The following is a 10776-nucleotide window of genomic DNA, read 5'->3' as shown; positions in this document are numbered from 1 at the left end:
AACCAACCAGATAGCATGACGACCCAACTCTGAAAATCTCATCTCATACTGCATCACAGACATATCACCCTGACGAAGCTGCTCGAACTGCCTGCGCAGCTCCTCTCTATGAGACTGAGGCACAAATTTCTCCAGAAAGAGAACGGAGAACTGCTGCCATGTAAGGGGTGATGCGCCGACCGGCCTACGCCTCTCGTAAGCCTCCTACCAACTGAAGGCAGCCCCAGAGAATTGAAAGGTAGTGAACGAGACTCCACTGGTCTCTAGAATACCGGTTGTATGGAGTATCCTCTGACACCTTTCCAAGAAGCCCTGCGCATCCTCTCCCTCTACACCACTAAAAGATGGGGGTCGGAGCCTCCCAAACCTCTCCAATATACACTCCTCATCCTCGGTCATAGCACGAACCACATAGTCCTGAGCAGCTGCAACAGGCTGGGCTGGTGGTGCCCCCAGTGTCTGGAGTTCCTATACCACCTACTCTGGTGTACGAGCGGCGGGAATCTAAGTGCCTCCCCCGGCCTGAGAAGTGGCTGCTATGGCCGAAACAGAGACCGCCTGAGCAAGACAAGTGAATATGGTCAGAATTTGAGCTAAGGCCTCCTGAAGGCCTGTAATCACAATGTGCACATGTGGTGCCTGAGCTGGTCCCACAGGCTCATCCACAACTGGAGCCGGCTCCTGAACTGGGGCAACGGGTAGATCTACAGATGCTGCCCTAGCTGTGGTGCGAGTTGTACCTCTGCCCCTACCGCGGCCTCGGCTTCTTTTGGCCCTGACTGGTGGTACTGGTGGTTGTCCATCCTGCCCCGTAGTACGCGTCCTTACCATTTATGACAGAATTAGAATAACAGAAATTTGGTTACCAGAATCAAAAGATTATCACAACAAGAATTCAAGAATTTGAAGTTACCTAATGGTTCGGCAGCCTCTCGAAGATAAGTGCCGACGTCTCCGTACCGATTCGCAAGACTCTACTAAACCTGCTCGTGACTCTTGAGACCTATGTAACCTAGGCTCTGTAACCATCTTGTCACGACCCAAAATCTAACCGTCGTGATGGCGCCTATCGTGGAACTAGGCAAGCCACAACTCAACATCTCAACACAGAAAAATCTTTGAACATAAAAGAAAGAAGCAATTTAATAATTTAGGAAAACCTTTTTGAAAACAGATGATCCGTTAACCACTCAAAACTCACCCGAGACCCCCGAGACCTCAACCAAACATACCATCAAGTCCTAAACAACTATACGAAATTATTCGAGCTTTCGAATTACTCAAAACAATATCAAAACACCAATTACACTCGGAATCAAGCTTAAAGAACTTCTAAACTTTCAAATTTCACAAACGACGCTGAAACCTACCAAACCACGACCGATTGACCTAAAATTTTGCACACAAGTGATATTCCGCATTACGGACCTACGAAAACTTTCGGAATTGGAATCCGACCTCGATATCAAAAAGTCAACCCCCCGGTCTAACTTTCCAAAAATTCGACTTTCTCCATTTCAAGCATAATTAGCTACAGACCTCAAATTCACAGTCCAGACACACTTCTAAGTCTAAAATCACTCAACGGAGCTAACAGAACCGATGAAACTCTATTTTGGAGTCATCTTCACACCATCCCGACTACGGTCAAAATCCTAAGACTTAAGCTTCCGTTTTCGGGACTAAGTGTTCCAAAACACTCCGAAATCAACACAAGACCTCCCGGCAAGTCACATAAGCAGAAACAGATACGAGGAATGCAGTAAATAGGGGATCGGGGCTAATATGCTTAAAAAACCGGCCGATTCATTACACAAGATCAAGTTGATCCTCACTAGCCACTTCTTTTCCTTTAGGTGCGTTAATCCATTTTTCTATTTGTTTTTCAGCAAGGTATTTTTTCTAGTTACTTCTTCCACTTGTTCCTTCAAATCTACAATTGTAACTGCCACATCATCCCTCTCTTGTTCTACATCACCAATTTCTTCATTCAAAGAATTATTTTCATTAATAAGACTATAATAGGCATCAATCAACACATTTGCCAATGACATCAATTTCTTTTGAGAGTAAGTTTTCAAGTTTCTTTGAACATCAAGAAAATTTACCTCATCTTCCTCCTTGTACTCATTATCAACAACTTTCGCCATGAGTGCAAAAATAAAGTCATATTCAGAGGATTCATTTTCAAACGACATTATAGATGTATCTCTTTGGTCATCCTTACCTTCAGATTCTCTATAGGAATCTCCCCAGGAAGCCAATGCTTGCTTCACCATGTTGTCATCAACATCTCTTCTTTTGAACCTCCTGTCAGGGACCGATTTCCTATTGATTGCTTTGCCATCATTGTTTATGTAGTGACCTTACTTATGGAGTGGACAGTTTTTAATGAGGTGTCCAGGCTTTTCCACACTTATGACAACAATCATTTCCTTTGAAGTTCTTGCTTGAACTCCCTCTCTTGGGAATTCCAATTTCTTGTAACCATCTTTTGGAATCTTCGAGTGAGATAAGCCATGTCAAACTCATCAACATGAGTCACTATTGGCAGCCTTGAGGATGAGGTTCTTCTCCTTCTTGGGCTCTCTTCTTTCAAGATCATTTTTTATCTTTATCTCATAGGTTTTGAGATTTCCAATTATCCCATCAATGGTCAGCTTCCGCAGGTCCTTCGCTTCAGTGATGGCATTCACTTTACTTTCCCAGGTGGTAGAACACTGAGTATCTTCTGGACCAACTTGTTTGTTGGGATGAGTTTTCCAAGAGAATGAAGCTCATTAATAATGGAGGTGAAATGTGGGTGCATATCTTGAATGGACTCATCCTCCTTCATTTTGAAAAGCTCATATTCAGTGGTAAGTATATATATTATGGATTGTTTAACCTGAATAGTTCCTTCATGTGCAGTTTTGAGGGCTTCCCAGATCTGCTTAGCTGACTCACATGCTGAGACACGATTGTATTCATCTTGTCCAATACCAAAAATAAGAATCTTCTTTTCCTTGAAGTTCTTTTCAATAGCCTTTCTATCAACATCGTTGTATTCTTTTCTCATCTTTGGGACAGTCCTTGTTCCCTCTCCAACAACTTTCATGGGAACAAAAGGACCATCACAAATCACGTCCCACATCTTTGAGTCCTCAACCATGATAAAGTCATGCATTCTCATTTTCCACAATCCATAGTACTTGTCATTGAATCTTGGGGGTTTTGTGGTTGATTGTCATTCTTCGAGGTTTGGTGAAGCAGCCATAGAGAAGATTTTTTCTAGGTGTTAACCTTTTAGAAAGTACCTGTTCCGATACCAATTGATAGAAACTAGGAATCTACCAAACAGTATAGAGAACTAGGTTCTCTATCAGGTGCCATAATAAACAAGCAGTAAGTAAAGGATACGCGATATTTACGTGGAAAACTCCCTGCTCAAGGGATTAAAAACAACGACCTACCCTAGTAGGATTTCAACTCCGCTAAACAGAGCAAACTTTAGATTACAACCTATTGCAATATAGAAATTAAACTATTAATCCATCACCCCTTACAATACTGTACTGTAAGCCCTTTGCAATAACTCCTTTAAAAAAGCAACACTCTTGACTAATTATAGTCAAACAACCAAAATAATAATGGTTAAATGATATCCTACAAAATACTTCTTGAAAGCCATGTAGGTTTACAAGTAAAGAACAAAAGAAAAAGACTCAATAAACATAAGGACTCAAGACATCTTCAGTGTTGGAATCTGGTCCTTGGTTTGTAGCAGCTTTGTTTTTGAGTGCACCTGGAGAAAACAGTGGCGACTGGCACCTGAGATGATAAGTTTTTTAAATTATCAAGTGTTAGGTCAAACCTTGTATAATGTTGTTTATATATGAGAGAGCATGAGTGAAGAGATATGGACATTACATCTTTTGGTTTGGCTTCTAGGTTATGCTGTTGTACTGCTGCCAGTTGGTACAGTGAGACAACTTTTACAACTATAGAGTTGACAGTACGATAGTTGGGGAACTGATCATATCTTTTCCCTTATCCGTTTCCCTATCGGTTTCTCAAGGATGTTTGGTTAGACCACGAAACATATCACAACAGACGCAAAGGAACTGATCGCATCAGCTTCCTATCTGGTTCCTTGATAAAGTTTGACAAATCATCAAAACTATAATAGCATAACTTATCACCCCCACCGGAAATCCTATTTTTACACCCCTTACGAGGTATATATGTAACTAAATATATTATAAGGGTATAAGTGTAGGATTTTCATAATATAAAGGGTGTTAGTGTTTGATTTTGAAATACAAAAAATGTATTTGAAATTAAGTCACGTAACAGGAGTGTGCGAAATTAACCTTTAATTATAATTATTCACATACTTTTTAATTATTTAATTATTAAAAATTTGATTTAAAATATTAATTATGTAATCTCTAATTATCATATTCTATATTTATAATGTCCAATTTTATTTGGGAAATTAAATATCTTGATCCTCTCACTATAAACGCTGTCCTTTTCTAATGAGTTCCACTTGAACAACATTTAATTTTTTAATCTTGTGTTTAGGTATATTAATTATGTTAGGTCAACTACCAAAGGATGTGGTGCAGTAGATATGACTGTTCTTCCCTCAATCAGAGGCCTCGAGTTCGAGCCCTGAGTATGGAAAAATTCTTGGCAGGGAGCTCTTCCCCTCGAATGGGACCCTACGTGGCGCGAATTCGTATAGTCGAGCTACAATACGGGTACCGAATATCGAGTAGGAAACCAAAATAAAATTATGTTAGGTTCATGAGATACACACACGTTTTCGTGTTATTTGATACAATTACAAATAGGTAGTTGAATTCTGGTTGATGGTTGAGATGGTCACTTAACTTTGAATAATTGACCATTAAATTATATATTTTTCTTTTAACTTTCAAAAGTCACTCTACTTTACATATCTCACTTAAATGATCATTCTTGCAGATTTTGTATTTTTTTTTTATGAGATTTAGAAATGACAAAAAATAATTTTAAGAAAAATTAATTAAACACAAATTTAAAACTTGAACCATTTTAAAACCCAACCCACCCGTTTACTGTCATGGAAGATTATGTTTGTAAATTTTTGGGATTTGTTTAATCTAACATTTTTCATTCATGATATTACCAAAATGCTTCAGTTCTTGCTCTCACGTTGTTTAACTCTTCATAGTGAATAATTTAAGAGGTTAATGAATTAACCCACACATATATGTATCTTTAGCAGAAAATCAGGTACTCATTGATCATTCTTTAAGTTTATTAACATTTTATATTCTTATATTGTCTTCTTTTTATTTTATTTTTTTGGTTATTAAATTTGTCCAGTTTCATTTTTAGTAAAGACTCAAAAAGAGGCAATAGAGAATAACACTAGCAGACTTAATATTTGCAGTTACCACAGCTAGAGTGGAAGGGCTTAGAGGACATAATTATGAAGAAAAATACAGATGTATTATTTTATTTTAGTCTGCTAGTGTCACACAATTATTGTTATTGAGATGGAAACAGAAAAATCCAGTGATATAAATTATTATTGAAAAGTACAAAAATCTCCGTTATATAACTGTTAAATTCAATCCATATATGTGGGACGGGTCAGGTATTGGGTACAAGGATGGATTGAGTTTTAAAATGGTTCAAGTTTAAAATTTATGTTTTACTTATTTTTTCTTAAAATTAATTTTTGTCATGTTGAAAAGTACAAAATCGAAAAGAATGACCATTTAAGAGAGATAGATAAAATAAAGTGACTCTTAAAAAACAAAATAAAATTATATAACTTTGGCTCAAAGTTGAGTGAGCACTTGAATTCCTTTTTGCTTTTACCTTTTTTGTAAAACTGACGGAGGTAGTGATACTGAAGAAGCATCATATTATGAATGAGTTCAAGTATGAATAAGCTTAAAGATTTACCATTCTATCTTGAACAACCAATGTATGGGTACTAATATGTATACAATTAAGGACAATCAATGCTCCCGATGGGTCCGTATCGAATGATGGGACCTAGGAGTATGCCCGAAATCGAATTCGGAGGTCCCTAGCTCGAGTTATGAATTTTTGATGAAAATTAAAAGTCTGAAAATTTATTGTTTTAAGAATTGGTTGATGTTTTTCCTTATTGATACCGGGTCCGTATTTTTGATTCCAGAGCCCGGTATAGGTCCAATATAATATTTATGACTTATCTGTAAAATTTATTGAGAAACGGAGTTGATTTGATGTGATTCGGACGTCCAGTTGAGAAGATAGAATTTTTAAAGTGTTCTTGAGAATTTCATTTGATTTGGTGTTAAATGCGTAGTTCTAGGTGTTATTCTGGCGATTTGATCGCGCGAGCAAGTTCGTGTGATATTTTTAGACTTGTGTGCATGTTTGGTTTGGAGCCCCAAGGGCTCGGGTGAGTTTCGGGTAGGCCACGTCATGTTTTGGACTTTGAAAATCTGGTATTTTGCTGCAGCACGTGTTCTGGCAGGTCCTTCTTCGCGAAGGTACTCTCGCGAACGCGAAGCGATGGGGGAGTTACCCTTCGCGAACGCGACCAAATCCTCGCGAACGCGTAGTGCTAGGAACACCTGGGGAAGAATCGATCGTTCCTTCATCGCGAACGCGAGCAATGTCTCGCGAACGCGAAGGCCAGTGAGTAGCCTACGCGAACGCGAACACGGTCTCGCGAACGCGAAGGCTTGGCAGCCTATACTCTTCGCGGATGTGACAGTGCTCTTGCGAACGCGATGAACACTGTCGTCGCCCAGCACTTAACAGAATCCAAACACGGGATTTAGCCAAAAATTTATTTTTCTCAAAATCAAACGGTGTGAGGCGATTTTTCAAGAGCCATTTCTTCCCCAAAGTGTTGGTAAGTTATTTTAGACTATTTTCTTTCAATTACCCATTACATTTCTGGAATTAATAACCTAAAATCTAGAGTTTCATGGTAGAATTAGGGGTTAGGGTAGAAAACTAGGGATTTTGAAAATTTGGGAATTTAGACCTCAATTTGAGTCCGGATTCCAAAACTAATTACATATTCGGGCTCGGGGGTGAATGTGTAAATGGATTTTGGTTCGAACCTCGGGTTTTGACCAAGCGGGCCCGGGGTCGATTTTTTGACTTTTTGGAAGAAAATTTTAGAAATTTTATTTATGCAATATAATCGATTTCTTTAGCAATATTTGACATTATTGAGTCATTTTTGAATAGATACGAGTGGTTTGGAGGTGAATTCCAAAGAAAAAGTTGTGATTGAGAATTAAGTGGCCTTCACAGCGAGGTAAATGTTGTGTGTAACTCTGACTTGAGGGAATTAGGAACCTTAGATTATTTGCTAAGTGAAATTTATGTGAGCGGCGTATATGTGAGGTGACGAGTACTTATGCGCCGCCAATTTACCTGCATTCCATGTTTCTTCCGTTGTCTTATATTGTCTCTTTCCTATACCTAATTGCTACATGTTTATACTAGTATTGTTAAATTGATCGTCATTATCATGGTTACGGATTTTCTATTGGTAATCGAGTATTCATTTAAAAGTTGAGATTTATATTGTGGAACCAAATGTTGAAGTAAGGTTTGTACTTGTTATTCTATCTCCCTATTATTATTTATGCATTGTATTATGGTAAGGGAGAGTGTTAATGCACGAAGGGTGATGCCGTACCATATTGTGAGTGTTAATGTACGAATGGTGATGTCGTGCCATATTGTGAGTGTTAATGCACGAAGGGTAATGTTGTGCCATATTGTGAGTGTTAATGCACGAAGGGTGATACCGTGCCATATTGTGAGTGTAAAAGCATGAAGGGTGATACCGTGCCATAATATGAGAGTTAATGCACAAAGGGTGATGTCGTGCCGTTTCTATTAATTTTATGGTGAGATTGAGAGTAAAAGCACGAAGGGTGATGCCGTGCATTTTTTCTTTACTGTATTCACTATTCCTGTTGATTCATGGTATATTGAATGCTCCGGTGATCATTCTGTTGTAGTTCTTTATCTTGTATTCCCCTCAGTATGTTCCCCTCCCAATATTTCCTATTTTGTTCTTCATTTCTGTTATTTGTATATACAATGTTAAATTGTACAGGTTGATTTGTAGGTACCTTGCCTTAGCCTCGTTACTACTTTGTCGAGGTTAGGCTCGACACTTACCAGTACATGTGGTCGGTTGTACTGATACTGCACTCTGCACTTTCTGTGCATATTTTGATACTGGCTTGGGTTGATCGAGATTTTGCTATTGGTCCGTTGTCCGGAGACTCAAGGTAGATCTGTCGGCGTTCACAGATCTTGAAGTCCCCATCTATCTTTTCTGTTCTCCTGTTTCTTTTATTAAGATAGTTGTATTTCTTTCAGACTACTACTTGTAGTAAATTCTAGAATGCTCGTGAATTGTGAATCCAGATCCGGGTGGTAGTAATTATTACAGTTTTATGATATTTCGCACTTATCATATTTCATCTTAGTTAATTATTGTTAATTACTGAATGTGAATAAGGAATTGGTTTAATGATTCTCTAATGTTGGCTTGCCTAGCAAGTGAAATGTTAGGCGCCAACACGGTCCCACTGGTGAGAAATTTTGGGTCATGACAAGTTCGTATCAGAGCACTAGGTTGCCTAGGTCTCACGATTCATGAGCAAGCTTCGTAGAGTCTGGAGGATCGGTACGGAGACGTCTGTGCTTATCTTCCAGATGCTATGAAGTTTAGGAACAAATTTCACTTCTATTCTTCTTTGTCTTGCGATTTTGCTTTCTCAATGCTGATTCAACTCTTCTACTCTTATTCTCTCGCAGATGGCGAGAACACGTACCGCTTTCTTAGCTGAACAGCTTCCAGAGCCTCCAGTGGCAGCTCCTACGCGGGGTAGAGGTCGAGGCCGAGGTAGGGGAAGGGCTCAGCCTAGAGCCCGAGCAGCAGCCCCAGCAGTGGAGCCTCAGATAGAGCTTGACGAGGAGGTTCCAGCCCAGACTGTTCCTGCCGGACCAGCTTAGGTTCCGAAGGGGTTCATTGATACCCTAGTACTTCAGGACGTTTTGGTCGGTTTGGTGGGCCTTATGGAGAGTGTGGCCCAGACTGGCGCATTTCCTATGGCACCAACAGTCTCTCAGGCTAGAGGAGGAGCCTAGACTCCCACCACTCCCGCTCCGGAGTAGATAGCTCCCCAGTATCAGGCTCCAGCAGCTCAGCCAGTCAGATTAGTTCAGCCGGTTATTGCGGCATAGGTCGGAGATGGGCCAGCTATGTCTTCTGAGGCTTTATGGATATTGGACAGGTTTACCAAGCTCTTTCCTATTCACATCAGTGGTGCTCCTTCAGAGGACCCCCAGGAATATATTGACAGTTGTCACGAGGTCTTACGAAACATGTGTATAGTGGAGACCAATGGGGTCGATTTTGCTACATTTCAGATGATTGGTTCCGCCAAAAACTGGTGGAGAGATTACTTGTTGACCAGACCAGCTGGGTCGCCTGCTCTTACTTAGGACCAGTTCTCTCAGCTCTTCATAGAGAAGTTTCTACCTATCACATTGAGAGAGGAGCGTCGCCGTCAGTTTGAGCGTCTCCAGTAGGGCAGTATGACTGTTAGTCAGTATGAGACCCGTTTTGTGGATTTGGCCTGTCATGCTATTCTTCTGCTTCCCACCGAGAGAGAGAGAGAGAGAGAGAGGGTGAGGAGGTTTATTGGTGGACTTTCTCAGCCTATCATATTGCAGATGGCATAGGAGACTAGGAGTGAGATTTCTTTTTAGGCGGCTGCTAATGTCGCTAGACGAGTCAAAATGGTTCTTACTCAGGGGTCTGACAAGAGACCTCGTCATTCTGGTGAGTTCAACGGTGCCTCATCTAGAGGCAGGAGTACTTTTAGTAGAGGCCATCCTCCCAGGCCATTTCATTAAGTGCTCCAGGCATCCTACGATGCCTCAGGTAGTCGTGGCCCTCAGATGCATTATTCCGACCAGCTAGCCTACAATGCACCACCAGCTCCTATTAGTGCACCTCCACTCCAGAGTTATCAGGGTGGTTATTCAGGTCGACAGAGTCAGTTTCGGGGTCAGCAGTCACAGTAGCCGAGGTTATGTTATACTTGTGGTGATCTAAGGCACATTCCTAGATTTTTCCCTTAAGCAACGGGCGACTCACAGCATCAGAGTCCTCGTGCCATGGTTCCGGCACTAGTTGCTGCACCACCTGCTCAGCCAACTAGAGGCAGGGGTCAGGCAGCCAGAGGTAGAGGCCAAACTATTAGAGGTGGAGGTCAGGCCGTTAGAGGTTGAGACCAGGTAGTTAGAGTCCATCCCAGGGACGTAGTTCAGGGTGGTGGGGTCCAGCCCTGGTGTTATGGTTTCCTAGCCAGGCCTGAGGCTGAGTCATCTGACGTTGTTATCATAGGTACTGTTTCAATTTGCAGTAGAGATGCTTCAGTTCTATTTGATCCGGGATTTACTTACTCCTATATGTCATCCTAGTTTGCTTCATATTTGGTTGTGCCCTGTGATTCTTTGAGTGATCCTGTGTATGTGTCCACACCAGTGGGAGATGCTATTGTTGTAGATCACATTTATCATTCGTGTGTGGTCACCATTGGGAGTCTTGAGACACGTGTAGACCTTCTACTTCTCGATATGGTTGATTTTGATGTCATACTGGTATGAATTAGCTGTCACCTTATCATGTTATATTAGATTGTCATGCCAAGACGGTGACCTTAGCCTTGCAGGGGTTCCCTCGATTAGAGTGGAAAG

The 10776-nt window shown here is 40.7% G+C and overlaps 1 protein-coding gene across 1 annotated transcript; it reads right to left on the bottom strand.

The window, feature by feature from the left end:
- Positions 1–2692: 2692 nt before the first annotated feature.
- Positions 2693–3172, bottom strand: LOC138898741 (uncharacterized). The gene has a single exon (XM_070184837.1). The coding sequence runs from the start codon at positions 3170–3172 to the stop codon at positions 2693–2695; it is 480 nt and encodes a 159-aa protein (XP_070040938.1).
- Positions 3173–10776: the final 7604 nt, after the last annotated feature.

The sequence above is a fragment of the Nicotiana tomentosiformis genome, chromosome 9, assembly GCF_000390325.3.
Source record: "Nicotiana tomentosiformis chromosome 9, ASM39032v3, whole genome shotgun sequence".
Taxonomy (NCBI): domain Eukaryota; kingdom Viridiplantae; phylum Streptophyta; class Magnoliopsida; order Solanales; family Solanaceae; genus Nicotiana; species Nicotiana tomentosiformis.
Note: the sequence above shows the minus strand (reverse complement) of the source record. Positions and strands in the feature narration are given on the sequence as shown.

Excerpts from the sequence above, each read along its gene's own strand:
- LOC138898741 (XM_070184837.1), bottom strand. The coding sequence starts at position 3,172 with ATGAGAATGCATGACTTTATCATGGTTGAGGACTCAAAGATGTGGGAC.